Source organism: Petaurus breviceps, unplaced genomic scaffold (genome assembly GCF_028583685.1).
Source record: "Petaurus breviceps papuanus isolate PSGF00001 unplaced genomic scaffold, PetGlider_PUasm1.0 90383, whole genome shotgun sequence".
NCBI lineage: Eukaryota > Metazoa > Chordata > Mammalia > Diprotodontia > Petauridae > Petaurus > Petaurus breviceps.
Window position 1 is genome coordinate 45,676 of NW_027187234.1, and position 27,061 is coordinate 72,736.

A 27,061-nucleotide genomic window follows, 5' to 3' on the forward strand; every position below is an offset into this window, starting at 1 on the left:
GGTTTGTTACTGAATAAAATAGAGAGCACCTATGCTGGTATTTCGAACCTGGGAAGTTGCCTTCTTTTGGCCTTACATTACAAGGGGGTAGGTTGTATACAAGGACGTTCTAAATTAGTGAAGTCGCAAGCAGAAGGACCCAGTGTGTTTAGGTAACACATCAGATTTGTTTGGCTAGAGCAGAAGATTCACATAGAAAATAAATTAGAATATTGGAAAGGAAGATTGGGATCAGGTTTTGAGAGGTCTTACATTCTAGGGTGAGAAGTATGGGCTTTATTATATAGGTAGTGGAGAGCTTTTGAAGGTTTCTAATCAGTGGACTAACACCATTAACAGAAGGAATTAGATCAGGATTGAGAGAAGGGAGACCATCTAGGAAGCTGTTGTTAGTCATCTAGATACAAATTATAATGTCTGAACTAAGCTGTCTGTAGTAGGGATACAAAGAAACCATGCAAGTGAGAAACACACAAGGCCTGAACTAATGCCAAAGATGGTAACAACTTTATATTTTATGAAGCCTACTGCCTCAGAAATGACTAAGATCAGATGAAATCATCAGGTCATCAGTCATGGTTTTAAATAATTTCATGTCAGTTTAGATGCAAATTTCTGTACACTAAAATGTCATTGTAATAAAAAAAATTACCTAGCTATATTTGTAACCAGTTTAGCTAGACCTTTTTTATATTTATGTATTTTTTAAAATTTCCCCAGTTACATGTACAAACAACTTTTAATATTCATTTTTAAAACTTTGTGTTCCAAATTATCTCCCTTCCTTCCTTCCCACCCCACCCCTCACTGCGAAGGCAAGCAGTTTAATATAGGTTATACATGTGTAGTCATGCAAAACATATCCATAGTAGTCATGTTATGAAAGAAAAGAGATTAGAAAAAAAGCTTCAAGAAAAAGTTAAAAAAAAAGTATGCTTCATTCTGTATTCAGACATCATCAGTTCTTTCTCTGGGGATGGATAGCATTTTTCATAAGTCCTTCAGTTGTCTTGGATCATTGCATTGCTGAAAATATTAGCTAGACCTTTTACAAGAAGACTGGAGATCAAGTTATGAAGAGCTTTAAATGCGAAACAGAGGGGTATACTTCTCTCTCTGTCTCTCTTTCTTTCTCTTTCCCTCCCCCTCTAACCCAGGTAATAGCCACCTGTATCTTGTTAAGCAGGATGCATATATGTGTATGATATAGTCAAACCTATTTTCTTAAAAAATTACTTTTACAGCTGATTGGAGGATGAATTGGAGTTGGGAGAGACTTGAGGCAAGGAGACCAGTTAAAAAGGCTGTTTCCAGTCTAGATGAAAGGTGATAAAGGTCTGAATCAAAGTATTGGTTGTTTGAGTGGAGAGAAGGGGACATATATGAAAGATGATGTGAAGGTAGAAATGACAAGATTTGGCAATGAATTGGATATGTGTTGTGAGTGAGAGTGAGGAGTTCAGAATAATGATGAGGTTACACCCTTGGATGACTGGGAAAATAGTTGTTCAAAAAAGGAAGTATTTGTGTAGAAAGATAGTTTTGCTTTAGACATTTTGAGATGCCTATGCAACATAGAATTAAAGATTTTCAAGAGGCAATTGTAGATTTGTGACTATAGCTGAGAAGAGAGACTAAGGTTGAATATATAGATGGAGAAATCATAAGCATAAAGTTAATCATTGAACCCAAGAGAGCTAATGAAATGACCAAGTGAGAATAGATTGAAAAGATAGCACTTAGTAGGCAAGATATGGATGAAGAATTAGCAGAGCAACCTGAGAAGGAGTGATCAGACAGAAACAAGAAGGATCAGGAAAGAGTAGTTTTGTGAAAACCAGGAGAGGAGAGAGTATCCAGAAGAAAGTGATCCAGTCTTCAACACTGCAAGAAGGTCAGCAAGGATCAGATCACTCCACTTCTTTGATTTCCCAGGCAACCACCTTTGCTTTAGGCTTACTTTCCTTCCATCAAAATGTTGACTTTATAATTAACCAGTTATACTTTTTGTTGTTCTTTAACTGTTGAATCCCTTTCTCCTTCCCTTCCCCCTTTTTTTATTGCCACTCATCTCTTTCCAAACCCTAACTCTGTTTACTTGCTTTTATTCACCTTTTCCTCTTTTGTTTGGCCTAACACTGATGGAGGAAGTTGTCATCTAAAACTCTTATGCTTCTGAGTCCACTGCAAATTTATGTTACATTGTCTCAATTGGATCCCCACTGCTACATACCAGTCTTTTTACTCTTCCCTGGTTGACTTTCTGTTGTGCTTCCCACACTGCTTTTTTTCAGACCTTCATATCCTCAGTCTCTCTGCACTAGTCCCTTCTCTTAGCAGAGGACCTAGTCTCATACTGAAAAAAAAATTGAGTCTACCTTAACCTCAACTATTGTGAGCTCCTTCTTTTACCTCCTGTCTCTTTAAGATAAGCCCATATTTTCTCTTGACTTCCCTTTAAGCTATTATCCTATATATTGTCTCCCATTTGCAGCCAATCTCCTGGAAAAGCTGTCTGTATTCACTGTCTCCATATCCTTACTTCCCATTCACTTTATAACCTTTATATTCTGACTTCTGACCTCACTAGTACACTAAAACTGCTCTCCAAAGTCATCAACAGTCTCATAATTGCTAAAAATCAATGACCTGTTCTTAGTCTTCATCCTTCTTGACTTTTATAGCCTTTGACAGTGACCAGCCCCTCCTTGTCCCTGTCCCTGTCTATCTCTGTCTCTCCTTTCATCACCTTCCATGAGTCCCATCTCTATCTAGATGTTTCCCAGATCTGTATAGCTAGTCCTCATCTCTTCTGAGTTCTAGTCCTGCCTACTGGACATCTCCACTTAGATGTCCTGTATGTATCTCAGACTTTGTGTATCCATAAGAAGATTCATTCTTTCCTCCCAAATCCACTTCTCTTAAATTCCCTTTTCTATCAAGAGTATCACCATTCTTCCAGGGACCTCATTTCTCAACCTCAGAGTCATCCTCATCTCTTCCACTAATCTCCATTGTGTTATATATGACCCTCTTTCTCCATTTACATGGTTACTATGATAGTTCAGGACCTTATTACCTTTATTTTGATCCTAAATCACAGGTCTTACCTCTTTCTCTTCCCTGGGCAAAAAACTTCAGTGGTTCCCTGTTGCCTCAAGGGTAAAATACAAACTCCTCTGGCATTTAAATCCCTTCACAATCTGGCTTCAACCTCTCTTTCCAGACTGGAGTCATATGACTCCCCCTTCTTCACCATATCTTCCAGCCAAACTACTGACATATTTGCTAATCCCTGAACATGACAATCCATCTCATCTTTGTGCTTTTGCCTTGTCTGGCCCCCTTGTCTGGAATGGTGTCAGTTCTTGCAACAACCTTCTGGATTTCCCAAGCTTTTCCTTTCTGGTCTCACCTGAAGTGCCACCTCCCTACATGAGTCCATTCTTCATTCCTTAGATTGTTACAAAGCTCCCCTCCCCAATTATTTTGATTCCCCCCCCCAAATTACTTTTAACATCTTCTATTTCCTGTTTACCTACCTGTGTTATTTTTTCCCTCATAGTAGAATATAAGCCCCTTTGGGGCAAGAATATTTCTTTTTTCTTTTGTCTTTGTTCCTAGCACAATACCTGGCTCTAAGTAGGAATTTAACAAATAACTTGTTGAATTAAATTAAATTGATAGGACCTGCTGAACTTGACTTTTTCTGGCATATCCTTTAAAAAGTCTAGGTAACCTTCTTGCCATAATGAGACGTCAGAGTAGAAGTTTAGTAGAGGACAAATGTTACAAGGATGAACCATCAGCCAAACCATGCTTAAACAATGTATATGTAAACAGTTGTATAATTGCAAAGGAAAAGGACTTTGCCACTTTTTCTGGGACCTAGGACAAGACAGAGTCTCAGCTTCTCTATTTGTAAAATGAGGGACTTTGAACTGGAAAATCATTAAGGAAGTTCCTTCCAATTCATATTATACTGTATTATTCTGTAGTTTCTTGGGTGGTGAATGAAGGGAATGCCATGGGAGATGCTCGTTAAGGCAGAATGGGACACCTTTCTTCTTGTTAGTCAAAGAAGACTTTGTAGAGGAAGTGACTTTGAACTAGGTGGAAGATGATTAGACTGAGCTTGGGGGTGAGGGGGAAGGAGTTAAGATGACAGATGAGAAAGTGCTCTAAAAAAGTATCACATAGAAGTTGTTGCTTATTATACATAAATACTGTAGTCTGAAAGAAGTCTTGACAGTGGGTTATACTACTTAAAAATGACTTCTTTTCACCATTCTGTTGCCATCTGTTATATCAATTGGATGAGAGTTTTAGCTGTTCTGTAGTTCTGTGCAGTTTGAAAATACAGAAGGATGTAACCTGTGATCCAGGGCAGTTCTTGTCATATTCTTTTTTCCTCTGATCCATTTAACATAGCCAAATTTAATGAATTGGCTTAACTTGTTCAACTAACATGTAGCATGTACATTATTTACCTATTGATCATAGAGACAATGCCTTCATTTTATTTCCATGAATTTTTTACATATATACTTAACTTACCTAATGTTTACAAGAGCAAAAAGAACTATTTATGTTTTAAGAAAGTTGATGAATCAGGTGGAAAATATAATTGAATGCTGCATATACATGGATATGCAAATGTATATAGTTTTAGTGGCTAATTTTAAATTCACCATGTTCTTGATCTTCATCTCATATTTTCATGCTTCTTTCTGTAGTTTGTGACAACAGAACTAGAAAGCACATCACAAAAATGCCCAAAGAAAATTGACTGTTTGAGATAACGATGAAGATAATGGTGATTATGATGATGTTTATAATTGTTATTACACCTTTTAAAGCTTACAGTGTGTTTTTCTCAAAACAATTCTGTGAAGTAAGTAGCATATCATTATCCCCATTTTACAAGTGAGAAAATTAGGACACAGTGAAGTGACCTGACTTGTCCATTGCCACAAAACTCTAAGTTGAGCCTGAAATTCAAAATCAGGTATTAAATTTTCTTCCATGTTTCAAAGACCCAAAGCTTTCCATCAAGACCTTAATGTATGCTTTAAAGTCAGACTAAAGAGGTAATTTTGCTTAAGAATCTAGAGATCATCAAAGAAAACTCAACAAATAGTAGAGTTAAAGTCTATGAATGATTATTACCAAATAATTTTCATTTCCTAGTTCAAGGGGGAAAAAATTGTCTACTTACAAAAGAAAAAGGAAAAATGTCCATTTTACCTTCTCTTCCTAAGTATGAGAGTAAGGAGAAAAATATTACATGCCAGAAATATATTTGATTTGGTACCCCAGTTACTTGTATTTGCGAAGTTTTATATTTACTCTTATTTGAATGAGAATTTTGCAGCTGTTCTTAAAAGACCAACTTTCTAAACCACACCCTGTAAATACTTGTTTACCACATCTGTAAACACTTGTTTAGTATATCTCTAGCTGTATCAGATAGTGTCCTTTAACTGCGGTTTCTGTTAACAGACCTTTCATCAATCAAATCATTGACTTTGTGAGTTTAATTAGGAGACTGCTGCTGAGCTGCTGAGTGATCTGCAAACTCAGCAAATTTCAGTTTTCTCTGTTACCATCTATGATAGAAGATGCATCCATTCCGTTAGAGGTTTTTATATGTCTTATGCACTTGACAGAAAATTATATTAATGTATTTAATTGAGGAACTGAAAAGCAGCAGTGTTTGTTTCCTCAAAGCAGAAACCTAACAATTTTTGATCCTTTTTGCTCATAATCTTTCAAGTAAAATCATTTCATCAGTCCACAGGTGCTTAAGTACTCATTATCTGCAAGGTAATATGCTAGACAAAGAAGATACAAACAAACAAAAATGAGAGAGTGCCTGCCCTTAAGGAACTAACATTCTATGGGGTTAAACAGTGTGTACACATTTAAGTAAAGACAATGCTAACAGGGAAATACAAAGTAACTGGGGAGGTGTGCTGTCAGATAAAGATAGGTGGGAGGCAAATTGTTAAGGACTTTTAAATGACAGATGGGGCAGTTTGTTTTCTATGCTATGAAATGATAGGAATACACTGCAACTTTGTGAGTCAAAGAGTGAAGTGGTCAGGCATGTGCTTCAAGAGTTACTTGGCAACTGTGTGGAGACTGTATTAGAGAGGAGAGACGCTAGAAGCAAGGAGACCGCTTTCTAGGAAGCTATTGTAATAGTCTGGGAGAAACATGATAGGGCCTGAAGGAGAGTAGTGTGGCCATTGGAGTTGAAAGACACAGAGGTGGAGGTGGAAACATCAAGATTCCACAAGTCATTGGAGTTGGGTAGAAGAGAGAGAGTAAAAGTGGAGGATAACTCCAAGGTTGAGAACCTGGGTAATTGGAAGGATAATAGTGTCCCGAGCAGAAATAGGGTAGCAGGGGCGGCCAGGTGGCGCAATGAGTAAGAGTGCTTGCCCTGGTGTCGGGAGACCTGGGATCGGTTCTGGCCTCAGATACTTGGCACCCATACAAAATAACTGGCCGTGTAACCTTGAGCAAGTTACTTAACCCCAGTTGCTTAAAAAAGAAAAAAATAGGATAGCAATTCCAAAGAAGGGAAGATTGGGGGAAACCTAATGAATTCTCTTTTGGAGTGCTGATTTTGAAATTCCTATGGGACAACTGGGTTGAACTGTGCAGAAAGCACTTAAGACTGGATGTTTACAGACTTGGAGCTTAAAAGAGATTAGGGCCCCCATAGAAATGTGGGCATAATCTCTGTAGTGATGATCCTTGAACCAATAAAATCACTAAGAAAAGAGAGTATAGAGAGAAGGTGGCCCAGGACAGAGTTCTGAGGGATAGCCACTGTTAGGAGCTCTCCCTCAGACTCGTGCTGTCCCTGAGCTTCCTTATAATTCCCACTCTCTTTTTTCAGACTGGGCTTCTGCCATTAGAGTCGCTGTCTTGGATTGTGCTGCAGAAGAAAACTATGACACCTGCAGGGACTATGATATTCATTTTTACCCAACTTTTAGGGTGAGTTGTTTATCCACCCTATTATTTGTACTTCATGTTTGAATTAATGCATCTGTCCTTATTATTTCTGCTATTTTACCACCTGTCAGATTTTTTTTTGTAAGAAATATCATCCAAATTGCAACTCATTAAATTTATATGCCTGCAGTTTATTCTTACCATTTTGGCCAAGTACTTAAAATGATAAGAAGGCTTTATGTGTGTTTTACAAATGCTTCACCTCACCCTAAGTTCCCACCAGAATGTACTATGTTTTTGCTCAATTATTTCCTCATTTTAAAAACTTTTAAGAAAGAGCCTGGAATACAGAAGTAAATGTTGATAGAATATATAGTAAGTAACTCTGCAAAGAAAGGTGTTTGTTTTTAATGATTTTTTAAAATTAGAGGCAAAGAAACTTATTATGGTTTTAAGAATACCAGCTAATTCTGCTAAGGATAATTGAGGTACAATTAACACTGTGGTGGCTGATCACTTAATATGTTAAGACAAGGTTGTGTTTTTTCCTCCCACTAGAGGGCACAGTTTAAATTTCGAGCTTTATGACTCCCTCTCAATTTAAGCTTAAACAAAAGGAACAGGATCAACCAGAAGCCTGGTTTTGTTTTGTTTTGTTTCACAGTTGGAAATCCCTATTTGGTAAGTCAATTATATGCCTACACTTATGTGCATAGATATTTCCAAAATGTAAAATGCCTTTTAACCGATTTTATGAGAAAAATCATTGATTAAAAGGGCCTTTTTAACTTCAAAATAAATCCATTAGCTTGCTATGACATCTTAACAAGAAACAGCCTCTTTGAGGGAGATTAGACTGAATTATCTCTTAGGCTTCTTCCAGTTCTAACACACTATGGGTCTATGTTTAACTGGAATGAGAGATTCCCTAGACCTGGCAACAATATGAAAATATTGTTGCAGCTAAATTGACTTTAAAACATAGCTGTTTAGATGTACAGGCATAATACTATGGTGGAAGGATTGTTGAAATCAGACTTACTTAGAAGGCCTGGCTTTAAGTCCCATTTCTGATAGCTAAGGGTACAAAGTTTGTAATTCATTTAACTTTATTGAGCCTCAGTTTATTCATCAGTAAATGAGGGTGAAGATACTTCTGCTTCCCACCTGAGAAGATCGTTGTGGGGAGAATACTTTGTTAAGCCTTAAAGAACTTCATAAATGTGAGTTATTCTTAACCACTTTCACATTTTAAACCATTACCTAGGCTTATTTCTCACTGGACTGGTCAGAAAAAAACAACAGTTTCTGAATGTGTGGTAATTTAAAAATCTAGTTGCTTATATGAACAGGAATATTATTTTAAGTCATGTCATAGTTTAAGACATATACTATAATTTTGAATGCATCAATGCCAATGGAAAAATTCTTAAATTCACTGAGCCATTTTTGGAGAAAATTGTTCAAAGAGCTATAGTTGTAAAGGTGAACATTTGAGGTTGTATATATTACTTGTGTAATATCTATTAGTAAGAATTTTTCTTTTTTGTTGCATTTTTTCCTCAGTATTTTAAAGCATTTACAAAGGAATTCACAACTGGAGAAAATTACAAAGGTATGAATATGGATCATTGTATTTGAAATAGACTAGGGTTGTTTTGTAAGCTTTTGCATTTAAATGGTCCTTAGGCCATATTAAACTCAAATAGAAAAAGGGAGGGGTGAGGATGGAGGAGTAAACCATACACAAAGATCCCTGCAGGTTGTGTATCAACCTAGAAAACCACATGTTAGCATCTATGTTCCATTCTGTTTTTATTTATTTTGTTAAATATTTCCCAATTACTTTTAATCTACTCAGGAATATTGCAGCCCACCTACTTAACATCACTGGGCTAGAATGTTCACATTATATAACCCCTGGAGGTAGATTTGCATATTTCAGTACTGTGACCTGTTTGTTATTTATTTTAGAGAACAAGTTAGGAAATTCAATAAAAGATTTGTATTTTTCCATTGTGTTTGGTGTTTACCATTTAGAAAAGTAAGTAGTGGTTTCATTTTTTTTTTCAGCAGGAATTGATAGAGAACCACAGACAGTAAGGCAAACAATGATTGATTTCCTCCAGAATCATACCCAAGGAAACAGACCTCCTGCTTGTCCCTCTTTGGACCCTGTTACGTAAGCATATTGGTTGTTTGCTAGACTCAGGTTTCAGGCTTCTATTCCAACTTAAATTGGGTTAGTTTGGCTGCTAGAGGTTTTGTTAAAGGACTGCTAAGTTCCCTTTTAATGCAAAGTTTCTTGGACTGTGTGACTACTTTAAGATGGTGGAGAGGTAGCCAAGCTCCTTTGTAGACTAAATTATTTTATTTTTCCTCCTGAAAGGTCCAGTGACATTTCTCCCCTCTTGGAAGACAGTGGTGGTCGCTACATTGCTATTTTATTTGAAAGCAATAACTCATATGTTGGACGAGAGGTACCGTATAATTTTTTTCATTTCACCTCATTTTTAAAAAAATCAAACCATGGTTTCAGTACTGTACAATCAGAATTCATATGCAGAAGTAGTTGGCTATTTCATAATTAGTTTTGACATCTTTTCAGTCTTAGTTCTTGTTATTTCATTTCATATACCCTGCATTCTATCTAAATTGTATTATTAGCTATTTTCCATACTTGACTTTGCATCTTCCATATTAATCAATATATAAGTAAGCATTTATTAAATGCCTATTATTTGCCAGTCACTGTGCTGGGCTTTAGGGATACAAAGATAAAAATGGAATAGACCCTGCCCTTAAGGAACTTACAATAAGGAGAGATAGTATATGTATATACACATATGTGTGTATATAGGTATATGTACATATGTGTGTGTATTTTATGTATGTGTGTGCATGTGTGTATGTACATATGTAAGCATAAGTATAGGGTATTTGGGGAATGGTATACATCAACATATGATGGTGACCTCTGAAGTTCCCCTGGCTTTCTTCTTCCTCTTTTAAAGAATCCTTATCTTTATTTAAGGCTCAGTTCGGGTACCACCTCTTTCATGACGTCTTACCAGATACCCTCAGTTATTAGTTCTTTCTCTCTCCTCAAATTATCTTATACTTACTTATATCTTCCCCCATCAAAGCTTCTTAGGTACAGAAACTTTTTCTTTGTATCTCCATCTCTCATGATAGTACTTTGCAGTTAGTAGGCATTTAGTCTTTGTTAAATTGAATTGAATTGAGGCTTAACCAGCCAGAAAGGTTTTAAATATAAGACCAGAGATTTCATGTTTAAAGTTCAAAGATAATTTGTAGTTTTTCTGACCATTTGAATTCTTTCTTAGATGTCTTTCCTTATTTTAGGTTCATTGTCATTAAGGCTATTTCAGAAAACTTATTTATATCTAAGCACTTTAACTACTTTCTTTATAAAAAATGAGATATTTTTGTATTGTCCTTCTACACTTTGGACTCATTTTTAGGCTGTAGAAATGTACTATTTTGTCATAATCCAAATTAAACTTTGACAAAGTTGTAAGGATAAGGGACTAATGTTTTCTGAGAATCCTCTTCTTAGGAAAGACAAGAAAACTTTGTAGGGGCAGATGTTGCAGTTTGTGGATTATCCTGGCCTTTTGTTTTTCTTCTTCATTCTCCGTGTTGTTTAGTTGTGTCCAACTCTCTGTGACCCCATTTGGGGTTTTCTTGGCGAAGATCCTGGAGTGGTTTGCCTTTGGGGGGGGGGGTTTTTTTTTTTTTTGGGCAATAGGGGTTAAGTAACTTGCCCAAGGTTACTGTGTGTGTGTGTGTGTGTGTGTGTGTGTGTGTGTGTGTGTGTGTGTGTGTTAAGTGTCTGAGGCCAGAACCCAACTCAGGTCCTCCTGACTCTGGGGCCGGGGCTTTACTCACTGTGCCACCTAGCCACCCCTCCCCCGCCCCGATTTGCCTTTTTCTTCAGCTCATTTTACAGATGAAGAAAAGGAGGCAAGCAGGATTAAATGACTTGCCCAGGGTCACACAGCTAGTTAGTGTCTAAGGCCAGATTTGAACTCAGATCTTCTTAACTTCAGTCCTGGTTTTTTATCCATTAAGCCACCCAGCTGCCCACAAATGGTCAGAGCGGGAGAGAGAGAGACACAGAGACAGAGAGAGAGGTGCTTAAGATTTGGACAAATTAGTTTAACTCTTCTGCTCTTTGAAGAGAGGCTTGATTGGGGAGGAGGTAAAATTATTCATTTTAAAATGTGATTTTATCTGTTCCTGGACTTCATTTATCCAGGCTCTTGCTTTGCCTCATTCTGTGCCCTGGTGGATTTATGTTGGTATGTTGGGGGAAGTTCCTGTGATGGGTCTGTGTGAAGAGCTGGACAAGAGTCACATAGGATTGGGCAGCTAGGTGGCGCAGTGAATAGAGCACCCACCCTGGAGTCAGGAGGACCTGGGTTCGGATCTGGCCTCAGACATTTAACACACACACACACACACACACACACACACACACACACACACACACACGCGCGCGCGCGCGCGCAACTAGCTGTGTGACCTTGGGCAAGTCACAACCCTAATTGTCCTCCAAAAAGCAAAAAAAAAAAAGTCACATAGGATTATGGGCAGTTTTGATGTCTATGATCTGCTCTGTTCTCATAGAAAATAGATTATATATTTGGTAGCCAAAATCTTTACTAAGGTCATTCTTTTTTTTTTTTTGGAGGGGGGAAGGCAGGGCAATTGGGGTTAAGTGACTTGCCCAAGGTCACATGGCTGGTAAGTGTTAAGTGTGTGAGGCGGGTTTGAACTCAGGTCCTCTAACTCCAGGGCTGGCGCTCTATTCACCTAGCCACCTAGCCACCCAACTAAAGTCATTCTTGATTCCTTTTGTAGTTAGAGCAGAAGTATAATAGAGCTTTAGGGGTAGCATGTTATAGCTTAGCAATTAGGATAGACCTTATCTGGAAGTGATCTCCTCCCTTCCCCCTCCCTTTTTTTGTTTAAAAGGTTAATACCGGGAAATTTTACTTTTTCTCTCTTAGAAGGGAAAATTATCGAATGACTGAATTTTGTAAAAATGAGTTTTATTTTTCTGACTAAAGTATTATACATTGTATGGAAGAAATTTATTGGCATCTTTTAAAAAAATCATTTCTTCACTTGAAAATTTATTATGAAATGAAATAAAGTAGCAGTTGTATTTTTAAATTATAGTAAAAAAATATTCTGTACTTGGGCTAAATATATTTCTGTTATCTCTGAATTTTAGGTAGCCATGCTAAACCTCTCCCTGTACCTATAGATAATTGAGATTATATTCTACATACCTTAAATTAGATGTGCTGAACAGATTGATTAAGATCTACAAATAGATCTCAAAGCTTTGCCTGGCTGCCTCTAAGCTGACTACCACTGCTACCATACCTTGGTCTGAGGTGTGCTGGTATTCCCAGTGGAGAGGAGAGTGCTGCCTGCAGAGACAACCCTCTAACTTGTTCCCCACAAGAATTTTGCTATTATCCTTCTCCCTGGTAGTCCAGGGCTTTGAAGAAGCACAAGGTGACTTCTCATAAAAAGGTTGGGGGGGGGGGTCTCCCTACTTGTCTTATAGGCATTCTATAACTAACTAACTCCTCCCATCTCTGTATTATGTATAGTCTGGTTTTTTAAATGAATATTGCATATAATATTATAGTAGTGTCACTTTGCTATTTATTTGTGTCCCCTTCTGAACGTTTTTTTTCTTTTTACTGCTACTTTAAAATGTTTTGTGTTCTTTCTTTTTTTTGCTTCTCTAGTACTATCCATTAATTCACTCCCTCCCCCCAACAGAAGCTATCCTTTGTTTAAAAAAAAAAAGTATAGAACAGATATCAATACACTGGCTATATCTGAAAATCTTTATCTCATTCTGCACCTCTAGCCCATCACCTCTCTGTTGAGAGATGAGTGACACATTTCGTTATCAGTCTTCTGAAGTCACAGTTGGTCTTTGCATTGATTAGAATTCTGTAGTGTTTCATAGTTGTTTTCTAGATATATTTTTCCATTGTTTCCTTACAATCTTATCAGTGTTTATATCCTATCAGTATTTGGCCCTCATTCTGCTTTCAGGGGAGAAGCAATGTTATTTGGAGATGTGTGATAGGAGCACAAAGGATTTATCAGCAGTATTTTTCTTATGTTCTAAATAGTATATTCATCATGAATTGTTGAATACTTGACCAACTTCAGTTAGTTTAATAATAGATAAAATAGCCATTTTCATCTTGGTAAGTGTCTTATGTCACAATTAAAAAGTTAAAAAGCAGTTGTCTCAGCTAAGGAAACTGCTAGGGTTTTTTTTTAATGCTTTTTAAAAAGTTTGCATAGTTCTAAACTGAACTGAGAAAACAAATAACATCATTATTGTAATGGAAACATATATTGGCCTCCCATTTTGGTAGTATACTGTTTTGCTTATGAGTTTTCTCAATGACACACCTGAAGTAAGATGTCTGCCAACTTTTATCTGTTGTCACTGGATGCTAGGCTGAAGAAGACTGAACATATGGTGAAAAACACTTGATATTGTTAGGAGTGGAATAAATAGTTTAAAGTTTTTCACAAGTCACATTACTTTCTAGTAGATGTTGCTTCACTTCCTCCATTGATACGTATTGTAACTCATTAAAATGGATTAAGAACACAAGTAGCATCTGTGTTTAGAGGAAAACCCTAGGTTTCTAATAAAGCACAGTGAGCTTACTTGCATGACTACCTAATAGTTAACCAGGTAGAAAACTTACCTTTCACTGATTGGAGTATTTTATAGGATAAAGTATATTGTTTTGGAGGGTAGACTGGTTTTAAAAACAAGCAAAAATCTTCAACTGCTAAGCTTCGACTTTTTGTCTTTAAGTCTAATAAATGATGCATTGCATTTTCTGCATGTAAGTAGAGTTCTTTTTCATATTGTCTTAAGTTACATGAAAACAAAAGTGAAAAATCTTGAACTAAGTTGTAGAAATGGTAAATGCACCAAATCATGAGTTATTTTAATTTCAATAAACATTATTTTGTATATTCTAAAGATCAATTCATGACTTTTTTACCAAAAATTGATATATGACATTGATATGTGGCTTATTATTACAAAATCATAGTCATTATGTTGATTCTAAATTTATTTTGCCTTACAATTTTTTCCCCAGAGAAAAACTTTGCCATGGGCAGGGTGCTTTACATTCTATTTTCTCTTCATCTAGGTGATATTAGACTTGATTCAGTACAAAAACATTGTGGTTAAAAGAGCGCTGAATTCTGATAAGGCATTTCTCAAGAAATTTGGTGTTACTTCAGTCCCTTCATGTTACCTGATTTATCCAAACGGGTCTCATGGATTAATTAACATGTAAGTAATAGTATATGCAAGATTTGATTGAGGTTCCAATACTTTTGCTTAAGCTTAGAGACTCTAATAAATATATAGGGACATCAGAAACTAGAAAAATCAGTCATTCACCGAGCATTTATCAAATATCTATTTTGTCCTAAACACTAGAAATTCAAAGACAAAAATGACACACTCCCTGCCCTATGTTCTATTGGAGAAACCATCAGGTAAATAAATAAGCACATACAATATAAATACAAGGTAATTTTTTGGAAGAGAGGGCACTAGTAACTGGGAAAACCAAGAAATGCTTCATATAGAAAGTATAGCTTGAGCAGAGTTTGAAAGAAAGAAGATCCTTCCAGGCAGAGGTTAAGTGAGAGTGCATTCCATTTAATGAAGAGGTATATAGGAGATGGAGTGTTACATGTGAAGAACAGCAAGAAGACAATTGAGCTGGAACATAGAGTGTGGGAAGGAGAATAACGTATTGTTTCAAAAGGTTGGAAAGGGATCAGATTGTGAAGGGCTTTAAAAATTAAACAGAAGAGCTTATAATGTGGTGCTAAATGAAAGAGAAAGGCCAATAGGCAAAAATCTAAGAGGAGATACCTTCTTTGGTCAAACTTAATAGAAATCAATTTGATGTAGTTTGAATCTGTAAATAATCTGTATATCTAGATATACTCAAGATAAGGTAATTTAGAATAGAAATCATGTAAATAGAAATTGAAAGAGATTGGATGAGCAAACATAATGCAGAATGGAACAGTGGAGGCATTAGCTATTGTTTAAAGAAGTCAATAAATTCGACCCAGACTGGATGATGTCGGTTCTTTGTAGTTATCTGATGTCATATTCTTAGGTTCTTGTTTTCCCAAGAAAGCTTCTGTAAATTGACTTGGTTCCTTGGTAGAGCCACCTCCTAGGAAGGAACTATGCCTTTTATAGAGTATATACCCCAAGTTCCTAACCAAATTTGTTGTCCTGTTATGATGTAGTTGATACAGAATTGGTCTTGGGGCCAGGAAGACCTAGGCCTGCCTCTGACACACCCAGAATGACCTTGAACAAATCACCTAACTTTTGGATGCCCTAGCTCACTCTCTAAGAAAATACTAGCCTATATTGGTAGATGAAGGGCCTCATCTGGAGCTCCCTCTGTATTGAAATCACAGATACAATCCCTTCTCCCCATTCTCATTCAGTCCTTCAATACATGTGAGCACTCCTTCCTTCTCTGCAGATAACTTCTCCCTCTCTCCTTCTCCTCCCTTCCCCTAGTCTTAGCAGATAGTTAAATGAGCAACTTTGGCCAAAAATCATTTCGTCTAGTTGCCAACTCTTTGGTGATGATTATCTGAAAATATATTACATAAATTGGAATTCAAGTTCATAAATCAAATCTCCAGTGAATTTGGTTGGTATATGCTAGGCTAGGCTTCCAGAACCTGACCAAACATGTTAGAACTTGGAATGAGATGTTGAACTAAGAAAAATGGGTAACCAAACTCTGAAAAAGAAGTGTCCAAATTTCAGACCTAAGGTAACTGACTAGGCCCACTAGAATACAGGTTTACTTTGTAGGCAAATTCTGTAGTAGCCAGTAATAACAACACCATTTATGCAACTTTATCCCTAATTATAATATTAATGTTTTAATTTTCCTTCACATTGCTTTCTTTTCTCCTTGGAGATGAAGGAAGGCATAGACCATTTTTATTGGTAACTTGAAATCCTTTATTTCTATGAAATCTTAAGAGGAACTCAGAACATTTTTAGGTGTTTTATGATTACACTGAGCAATACTCCTAGGAAATCTAGCCTCGTAGAGATAAGGAAATTAAAAGACAGAAAATTTAGGTTCCTTGTTCACAGGCAGTGTCTGACTCCCCACCATCTTGAGACTGCCAGTGCGCAACCCTTTTCGACTAGAATATGTTATTTTAAGATGGGATGTTGTCATATTAAAATACTATCTTATGGTATATCTGAAATAAAGTTATTAATGAAAAGTCTGATTTGCTAAGTGTTTTCTTTAGCTGTTACTAGGTTTCTTGTCCAATTTGCACACCAGATGTTGATCCACAATAGCTGACATTCATATAGACTTTTAAAGTTTGCAAATTATTTTCTATACATTATCTTAATTGTCTTTATGACAAATCTATGAGATAGTACAACAGGTATTATTACCTCCATTTTTAGATGAGAAAATTGAGGCTTTGAGGGGTTAAGTAACTTGTCCATGCTTACATAGCTAGTAAGTATCTGAACTTGGAGATCAAACCCAAGTCTAGAACTCAGTTCACTGTGTTAGGCTACCCTTCTAGGGTATCTGACAGGCAAATTCCTAAATTAAGTGAAAAGGGTTTCTTAGTCAGGATTTTAATATAAATTAACTTGTCATGGTTGTTAGAAATATCATTCTGAAATTCATAGACCCCTCTGTTTTCCATGAAGCCATTTACCTATGAGTTCTCACCTATGATTTCTCCTTTCTTGCAGTTTGAAGCCTCTCCGTTCTTTCTTCTCTTCCTATTTAAAGTCATTACCTGGTGTGAGAAAAAAAATGTTCTCACAGTTACCATTTACAGTAAAAGCAAACAGAGATGACAATTCAGATATCACAGTCTGGAGAGAATTTGATAAGTAAGTATTTATTTGGTCCTTAGTTGAATGGTTGGCCATTTAAGGTAGTTAAATTTGATAAGAACTTTGATAGGAAGGATACCATATACCGATAATGTATTGGGAAAGATTTTGTTTAGTAGTTAAACCTCTGAACCACATATAACACACACTGTCTTCAAAAGTAGCTTCCCAGGAGTGAGAGCAGAGAATTCATCTTGAAGACGATATAGTTTTTTAAATAGAGTTTATGATGTTTATCTTAGGTCAAAACTTTATATGGCTGATCTTGAGTCAGGGTTGCATTATCTCCTTCGAGTGGAACTTGCTTCTCATAAGACCTTGGAGGGAGCTGAGCTGAAGACCTTCAGGAATTTTATTACAGTCATTGCAAAGGTACAGTATACATGTGTGGTCTGTGATTACATTTGTATGGGAAATTTAATCTGTGTTGAATGAAATAGTCAGCATTTTTTGATGATGAGAGTATTTCCTAAGAACCTTGAATGATTTACTTTAGTTTCTCTTAACTGTCCAAACCTGTATTTTCTTTCAGAAATAATTTCTATCTGGATAGATATGTGTGTATGTGTTTTGTGTGTTAACAAGCCAGTGAGCCTGCATGTGTTTGATTAGATTTCAGGTGATCATTTCAGGTTTAAAATTCAAATATTTCAATACTCTATTTCTCTAAAGAAGTCCTAAGGCATAGGTAGCTCAGGGAGTTGTTTCTGTTGGGTATTACAGATATTTACAAGGCATTCCTTATTATGAACTGTAATATTTAATGAGCCAGTGTAGGACAGCACTAAGTGTTTTTGCCTGCTATGTCATTCTTTTTATTTCTTAAATAAGGCCTCAGTGGAAAGAGAATAAAATAACTTAGCACTTTCTTCTGAGAGAAAACTTACTGCTGATTGTAATGCTTCAAGAACCATTTTTCAGCTATTCTTAGTGTCAGTAAACCAGAAAGACTATGTGTGTGTAATCATAATAGAATGATTCACATTATGTAGTGCTTTAAGATTTGCAAAGTGTTTTCCTTATAACAGTCCAGAGAAGTGGATATTGCAGGTATTATTTACATTTTTACAAATGAGAAAACTGAAAGTCACAGAAGTCAAATAACTTATCCAGGGTCACACCACCAGCTAGTATCAGGGCTGGGCTTCCAACCCACTTCCTTTTACCTTCATACCCTTTGTGGTTTCTACTCTGCCATAACTATCTCAGCTTTAGAGAGTTCATAGACCAAGGACTAAGCTAGAAGTGGGAAATGGCTGCTGCTTCTGGGCCAAGCTGAGAAGTTGGGTTCTCCTCCCCCCCATTTCTATTAGTAACTTTCTGTTTCCTCTTGTTTATAAAACCTCATTATCCAGTTTCTGAATTAAATAAAAAAAAAAAAAAACTTTTCCTTAAAGCCACTGTTAGGTTGCCTGGCATAAAAATATATAAGAACATTCCAAAAGTCGGTATCCTAAAATTTGGTATTTTATGTAAACTTTGTTTTTCATTTCTCTCCCTTTCCCCTCCTCCCTCTCCCCCCCCCCCCCACACAGTAGATAAGAATTTATTTCTTGGTGATCTTCATTCACTGAAAGTTACCAGTATGACAATTTCACATGGTTTTTAGTAGAACCCTAAAGTCCTACCTAAAACACCTTGTGGGATTTTTCTGTACAATCCTTAAAGCAAGTCTTATAAAGAATTTCATCCCCTAAAGGGGGTACTGCTATATTAAGTATATTGTTAAGATTCATCAATTTGGATTCTAGAGACTCAGTTCCCAAGTAAGGAATTATTTTTTGGCTATGATGGATTACTATAAATTGGGAAGAAGACATCCTAAATCAATAAAAACCCTGGACTATCTTTTAGGACCTTGATTTTCAGTACATAAACATGGGTGATAGATGATTTCTGAATCCCCCTTAAAGGAAGATTGTTTCCTGATAATAGTAGAATTATTAACTTTGAGGCTGTTTTTGTTAGATTTAGTGGTAGTGTCTCTTCAGAATACAATGTATCTCAAAAAGAGATTTTAAACATTCCCTCCCTGTTAACTTTTAATAAACCCATTCTCCATGCATCTGCCATTCTATTTTACCTCAGTTTTCAAACTATGCAAAACAATGTAGCTTCTTTTCCCTCCTCTTTATTTTAATTAGTGATGAGATGGTTCTAAAACAGTGCTTTGTTCTAAATTCTTCAGGCATTTATTTATTGTCTGAAAGGTTAACAAAAATGTCATTTGAAGGAAGTTTATCTAGGCAAAACAGCAGCAGCCCATTAAGTAAGAGGCATAGTTTATACTTTAAGTGATTAGAGCACTAAGATGCAGAAAGATTTTGACTATCCTGAATATTGGACCAAACTAAGGAGATGAAAATGAGCAGAATAAATGTGAAGTCTTTCATTTAAGTTCAGAAAATCAGCTAAAGAAATGTAGGTTAAGAAGATGTGACTTAATAGCAATTCGTGTCAGAGATTTAGGTAGAGAATCGTTCTGCTGTTTTCTGCACTATTTAGAAAATATTTGGAGCATTTTATTTAGTTTTGGGTGCCACATTTGAATTCCATTGATAAGGTGGAGCATGTCAGGAGAATAAAAAGTATAGAGATCATGTTACTTGAAGAAGTTAGAAATGAAAAACTCTGGAGAAGAGATGACAGGAGGACATGATAGTTGTTTTCTGATATTTGAAGGGCTACCATGTGAGAGGTGTTAGAACTATAGGATACCAGAGTTGAAAGGGTCCTCTAGTTAAGGCATTATCCAAGCATTAAATTTACTAATAACTCCAGAGGACATAACTAGGACCAATTGGGTGAAAGTTACACAGAGATAGATTTTAACTATTTTGTAACTTTGTAACAGTTTATAGAACTCTTCAAAAATAGACTGGGTTTCCTAGTGAGATAATTATTTCCTATCATTGTCAGAGATGTTATAAAGGGGATTCCTCCATGATAGGGGAGATTCAACTAGATGATGTCTGAAATCTCTTTTAATTTTATGATTCTCTTGAGTGTTTTTAACCACATAAATGCCAGGAAAAAATATGCTAGTAGACTCTTCATTATTAAGATATTTTGGGGAATCAGAATTCATTTTTATGGTTATCAATTTAAAAAACAAAACAAATGGATTGTGTTTCAAACAATAATGAGCTTTATGCAATATATTTTAAATATCTAGTATGTAAAAATCAGTCATAATCATGTTTTTCCTCATAGTGCCACTCAGTAGTAAAAAAAAAAATCTCTAGCTGCCCTCATTTCCTTTAAGAAAGTGTAGCACTAATCTGTTCATCATATTATCCCCCAAATAGCCTTTGTCCTTTCTGATGGATCCTGGCCAGATGATTCAATTTTGTTGCATAGCTATTAGCAAAGCATGGCTGTTCTTATTTCATTGGGTATGCTTTTTTTTCTCTTTTGGTATTTTTCTCACTTTTTCCCTTTAATTTTGAAACGTTTTTCTCTGTTGGTTTTACATATGTGCTCTGAATGGCTCTTTAGTTCACAGTGAAAATTGTAATTTAACTCAGAAAATGTCTTACAAGGATGTAGATACTTTTAAAATTGCTAGTAAATAGATAAAGGTGCTTACACATATGTTTCCATACTCTGATTTTAAAAATTCCCCTGTTATTAAATAAGAAGTTGATGATTTGGTTTTTTTGTTTCAAAATTACTATTGAGAGAGGATTATAATTTTAGTTTTAATATTCCTTGCAGATACCTTTATTTTACATGTATTCTAAGATTCTTACAAATAAGATCCCTAAGTAGGGGGCATACAGTCTCCTTATTGGGGGACATAATGGGTTTTTTGTATAAAATGCTAGTTTGTTGTCTTTAGTTTAGGTGACCAACACTAAGAACAGCATGAAAAAGAAACTAAATAGAGGAACACAGATATGTCATCCATGCCTCCTGATCAATGTTTAAAAAAGTGATAGCAAAGGAGCCAAGAGCAAAAAAGCACAGAGAGTCCCTGAGTAGAAAAGGAGGAATTAGCAGCTGTTTTATCACAAAGAGCATCACATAAATAAGTGGGCTGTTATTTCAGATAGGCCTACAAAGCACTTGACAACTTGATAAATAAACCATATTCAGGGATCATTTCATCTGTCATTGTAAAGTAGCTATCCCAGAGTGAAAATGAGACAGCTATTTTAATGGAGCTGGACAGCTGTTTAAAATATAAAGGAAAGTATGATCTTGTATCCACTGGAAACTGGAAGGAAATCGTGTAGCCTATAACTTCTTAGTGAATTTAATTTGGGAAAAGGTTCTAGATAGACAGGTCCACATCATCATGGCTTAGATTTCCCTTTCCCTCTGTCAATAAAACTGTTGCCTTGGAAAGACTTATGTAAAAATGACCTAAAGCCATCCCCTTGCTTATTAGTAAGTCTTATACTTCGTTTCATTTGTTCAAAGATTTGGAGTTCAGAAACCCAAACAATTAGAATCAATTGAAAAATACTGATCAGAACTTCCCTTTGCATGAGTATGACACTGGAGTTTTTTTTTCTGAGTTAATTGTATGGGTATGGGCATTAATATTTTTCAGCTATTTCCTGGCCGTCCACCTGTGGTGAAGTTATTGGAAACTTTACAGGAGTGGTTGGTCAGCCTTCCTCTGGACAAAATCCCTTACAATGCAATCCTGGACCTGGTCAATAACAAAATGCGGGTAACTTCTAACTTTATATTCTAAACTAAGAGGAGATGCATTCTAGCCAGGGAGATGAGAGTACTGCCCTTAAGGTCCTGATCCTTAGTTCAGGTCTGACATCTGTAGAGCAACTCTCCAACCTAATCCACAGGCCATGAAAACATGGCCTAGATTCTACAAGTTAGAAGGAAGAAAAATGTTTTGAATATACTAAGCTTTGGCTTTCATGGAAGATTAAGAAAGTCTCAAATATACTGATAGTAATGGGTTTAATTATATATTCCTTCTCCTCCCCACCCCCCCACCCCCAGCCCCAGCCAGATTTATTCCCTTGTCCTTGGGGGATAAGACCCATAGTTTGTTTGTATTCCCAGGATGATTTTGTGTCTTTTCCCCCAACAAGCTGGTTTGATATTGTGAGTATCTTAGCATCATTATCAACATTAGGACAGTTCAGTGAAAACAAAAGTAATAGAATGTTTTGTGTCATAAGATTCAATAAGCTTAAGGAACCTTAGAGGCCATGTAGCCCAACCCCCTTATTTTACAGACAAGGAAATGCAGACTTAAGAAGGAAAATGATTTGCCCATAATCACACAGTACACAGAGTAGGGATTGAAACCCAGGTCTTCTGAAAACCACCAAATATCTTTTCAGTAGATATATCTCAATTTTGTATCTTAATGTAAATGGAAAATTAATTTCATTTAATAAATAAGTAAATTTTAAAATCTGTATTTGACTTATTTGAAGCAGCCTCACTAGTGCAGAATATGATTTAAGTAGCTAGTACACTTTCAGAGAAACTAGAACATTGCATTTAGAATTGAATATTTGTTGAGGCTTAAGAGTTTCCTCATTTAGGGGCTGCTAGGTGTCACAGTGAGTAAAGCACCAGCCCCTGAGTCAGAAGGACCTGAGTTCAGGTTCTGGCCTCAGACACTTAACACCTACACAAAAAAATCCGGCCGTATAACCTTGGGCAAGTTACTTAACCCCAAATGCCCTCCAAAAGGCAAAAAAAAAAAAAGTTTCCTCATTTAGTTGGTATTCATGTAGAATTTTTCATCATTTACTCTTACTCTTCTAGATAAATGATTTCTTTATTGCCAACAAAATATGTTAATAATTTGAATGAAAAAAAATACCATATTTGCCAAAATGTCCACATAATATGCATTAGTTTTCTAATTAGCCTTTTCTTCTTGTAGCTCTTATTAATAAGGTACTTTGCTCAGTTACTTTACCCAGTAAATTTTGTCAGTTTCATTAATCAGTGTTTAGAGTTAAAAATGAAAATCTATTTTCTGCCTTAATGCACCTGCAAAGTATCTTACAGGTTTAAGTTCTGAGCAATGTTTGCCATTACACTAATTTGAAATGTTCAACAGAACTATAATGCAGTATATCATGAGGTTTTATACAAAAATATGTACCATTTAATAAAACTTGTATAAAAAGAGGAAATTAATGATAGTGAAATAATTAGACTAAACTTTAACTGTTGAAGTATTCAAACTTCCCTTAAAAGAATGTATTAGCATAGTTAATATTCTTAATTGAAGGAAAAGACATTTAACAATTCTCTTTTCATAGCCATGGTTTCTCAATTATTATAATTTTATTATTAGGCTGTTATAATGTTTACTCATTAGCTTGCTTTTTTAAAAGTTTGACATAATTTAGTACCTCTGTCTGGGGATTTTATTATGACTGTGCTTTGTATTTATTTTTCCTCTATGTTACATGAAATCTAAGAGTTATTATAATCTGTTGAGGCAATAGTAATATCTTTCAGAAATGATACTGTTACTTTAGTGAGATATATACATATGTGTGATACATCTTAAGGCCTAGTGATAGAGAACAAATCATTTCTCTGTATTTTGAAGACTGTTGGTGATATAACTAAATGTAGATTAGTATCAGTTTGGTTTAAAAACAAAACATACATTATAAATTCTCTTTCAGATTTCTGGAATATTTCTAACTAATCATGTCAAATGGGTTGGATGCCAAGGAAGCAGACCAGAGTTAAGGGGTTACACTTGTTCTCTTTGGAAACTTTTCCACACTTTAACTGTCCAGGCAGTGGTTCGTCCAAGAGCTCTGGCCAACACAGGTATGTGACAGTTACAAATTAATTGATTGTTGACTATAACCATAACTTAGGGAACAGGACCTATATTCATTTGACTATCAGAGCATCAGAAAATTAGGCACAGTTCTTTTGTTCCCAGCTTAGCTTGGATGGATGATCATTAAGTTCTTTTGGCAAAATTAAAATTAAGTTCTTTTGGCAAAATTAAAATTCAGGCTTTAGGAGTTCTGGGATGAATTGAATTTCTGCTTCTATCCAGTGCTATCATGAACTTGACAAGCCTGGGAGAAGGAAGTTACAAAGAAGAATGACAGAGACTTGGGATGGCTTGTCTGTGCCTCTTTGTGAGTGACATTGTATTCTTGAAGGGTCAGTAAAATGAGGAGAAATACAAAATTCCAAAGCCAGTTTGAACAATATTTTTAGGAAAGAGTCAACCAGCACTTACATGCTAATAACAGCTGGCATTTCTGTGGCCTTTTATAGTTTGCAAAGCACTTTATATGCATTATTTGTTGAGCTTCAAGTAATTTATAAGGTGAGTAGTAGAGGCATTATTATTCCCATTTTATAGCTGAGGAAGCTGAGGCCCAGAGAAGTAAAGTGACTTACTATTTCATATCTTCTGATTGGTCTTCTTTCCTCAAGTCTTGGTCCAGTCCATCCTGCACACAGCTGCCAAAATGATTTTCCTAAAGTTCAAGTCTGACTGTGATACTACTCTACTCAATAAACTCTAGTAGTTCCCATGAAATCTGGGATGAAGTATAAACATGCATCCATTCTATGTTCTGGTCAAAGTAACTGGCTTACTGTTCCTTAGAAACAGCACTCCTTTCCCCATCTACCTGCCTTTGTACTGTCGGTCCCAAATGCCTCCTCACGCCTCCTCACGTCTACCTCTTTAATTCCTAATGTCTTTCAAGACTCAGCTTAAGCACTACCTTCTACGAGAAGTCTTTTCTAATCCTGCTAGCTATTGGTGCCTCCATCCTCCTGCCCCCGTCACTTTGTATTTTGTGTATACCTGTATATATACATGTTGCCTCCCCCAGTAGAATGTAAGCTCTTGGAGGGCACATACTTTACTTTTGTCTTCCATCCCCAGTTTCTAGCATGATGTCTGGAAAAATGGTAGGTGGCCAATAAATTGTTGCAAATTGATTTATTGATAGATTATATGTTGAGCAATTAATTCATTGAAGAAAGTTCTGGATTTCATGGATTTGGGATTTTGTTGTCAGCTTCTCAGTTTATAGTAATTCCTGACAGACAAAGGAATATTTCCTTTCTGGCCATAGCTCCCTAGGACTTAGGGCCATTCATCTTAACATTCTGCCTCACATAGAGGTGTAATGGTAATATAATTTGAATTTGAAGATCCCTTTGTGTTGGCAAAAGATAGCAGGTACTTAGCACTTAGTAATTGATCAAGCCTCTGTTGGGGAAACAGAAGGTATTAACTCCTGTCTCCTGTTGCTGATATAACAGGAAGGGGTTAGCTGAAACAGCTAATGCTTTGTGTATATAAGGAAAAACCCTAGGAAGAGACAGTCAGAATTTCTTGGGACAAGAACCTGGAGGCAGAGCAGCTACAGAAGAGAGAATAGAGAACTGAGCCAGAATTTCCTGAGAACTTGTGGTGGAGCTTCTTCTGAACAGGAGCCCAGGAGTCCCCTTCCCCAGACTGGATAAAGTGATTCTGATTCTTTGAACAAGACTAAAGAAGCATGACTGGGATGCAGGGACTTTATCTGTTTGTGGCTTGGTTGAGCCTTAAATTCCTGGGAGCAGAAATTGTGAAGGATTTGAAATGGACTGGACCCTATGAACTTCAGTGTGGAGCAGAACCTACCCAGAGAGCTGGACAAGGAACTGGGAGCTATATGCCATTGAACCCAGGTGACAATCTGGTGAATCCATGTAGAATCTGGGACCATGGAAGTGGATCCAGGAAATCTGAGAACTGGCCCCAAGTCAAGATGAAAAGACCTCTCCTTGGGTACTGAGTAATGACGAAATTGTAGTTTACAATTTCTTGTAGGGGTTTGTATGTTTTCTAATGATTGTACTTAGTGATTAATGTTACTTAGTAATTGATTGCTGAATAAGTGACTGATTGAGTTAATCTAGTGTGCCCCATGAGTGGAAGACTTTGAATACTGTAGTTTGAGATGATTGTTCTTTGTTCTAAATATTGTGACCACTTTGGCGAAAACTATGTGGCCATTTTAGTGATAAGTCATTGTGAATGCTATATTTTGATTCTCTGTGATGAGTTGTAACATTGTGAATGTTGTACTTTGATTTACTGGGAATGTTTTGCTTTGATTTGTTATGGAATAGAGTGTTCGCTATACTGTGTAATCAGAACCTGAAAAGCTGTTCACAGTAGCATTCTTCTGGAAAGCTGCTCATGCATGGCATTACAAGAGGTAGAGGTTTTTCTAAGACTTGATTCAAGAAGAATTGCATAGAACAAAGAGTTGAGTCTTCCAGGTGAGACCTTGTGGGGTTCATACCTCCTCCCAAACAGAAACTGAAAATATCATTCATTCAACTCCTTCTTGTTCCTTACACAATTGCTCTCCATCTTTCTACTCAAGTCCCAACTAAAATCTGACCTTTTGTAGGCACCTTTCCTGATTCTTCTTAATTCTAGTGCCTTCCCTCTATTGATTGATCATCTCCAGTTTATCCTGAATATAACTGTTTGTACATAGTTGTTTATATGTTGTTCCCTCTGTTAGATTGTGAGCTCTTTCAGAATAAGGACTGTCTTTCACATTTCTTTGTATCCCCAGTGCTTAGCTTAACATAGTGCCTGGCACAGAGTAGGCTATTAAGAAATATTTATTGAATGTCAAAGCTAGATACTGAGAATATAAAGACAAAATAAAAGTAGTTCCTTTCCTCAGAGAGCATAACATTCTGTTGGGGTGAAGCAACATATACACAGATAATTAAATAGAAATTCCAAGCAAAATAAGTGTGGCTATGCAGGACTAGAAATTCAAGGGATTACAAGAGTCTCATTTTATGAAAGTCAGACTAAGTCTTATTCTAGAACATGAAATTAAAACACAGAAATCCAATTTTTAAGTTAAGAAAGTCCTTCATTTGAGAAAAAGAAATTATTTAGACATGAAACAGTTACAGCATAAGGAAAATAGCAGAAGAATGGCTCAAAGTTATACACTTACAAATACTTATCAGAGTAAACTTGAGTTACTAATTTTCCTTCTCCAGGTTTCCTTCTGTTTTCTCTTTAAATAAGGAAATTGGACACTCAAGATACAGACA

General features: G+C 36.1%; 1 protein-coding gene across 2 annotated transcripts in view; it reads left to right on the forward strand.

Moving 5' to 3' along the window:
• The window catches only part of QSOX2 (quiescin sulfhydryl oxidase 2), a 71,903-nt gene that overhangs the window by 31,934 nt on the left and 12,908 nt on the right, over positions 1-27,061 (forward strand). The window contains exons 2-10 of one of the 2 annotated variants that reach the window (XM_069108371.1): positions 6,911-7,011; positions 8,536-8,584; positions 9,043-9,151; positions 9,359-9,449; positions 14,211-14,356; positions 16,847-16,990; positions 17,236-17,365; positions 21,552-21,674; positions 23,629-23,779. In XM_069108371.1, coding sequence (XP_068964472.1) covers positions 6,911-7,011; positions 8,536-8,584; positions 9,043-9,151; positions 9,359-9,449; positions 14,211-14,356; positions 16,847-16,990; positions 17,236-17,365; positions 21,552-21,674; positions 23,629-23,779 — 1,044 coding nt within the window. The remainder of the gene's footprint in view (positions 1-6,910; positions 7,012-8,535; positions 8,585-9,042; positions 9,152-9,358; positions 9,450-14,210; positions 14,357-16,846; positions 16,991-17,235; positions 17,366-21,551; positions 21,675-23,628; positions 23,780-27,061) is intronic. The other variant, XM_069108372.1, reaches the window with a different exon arrangement.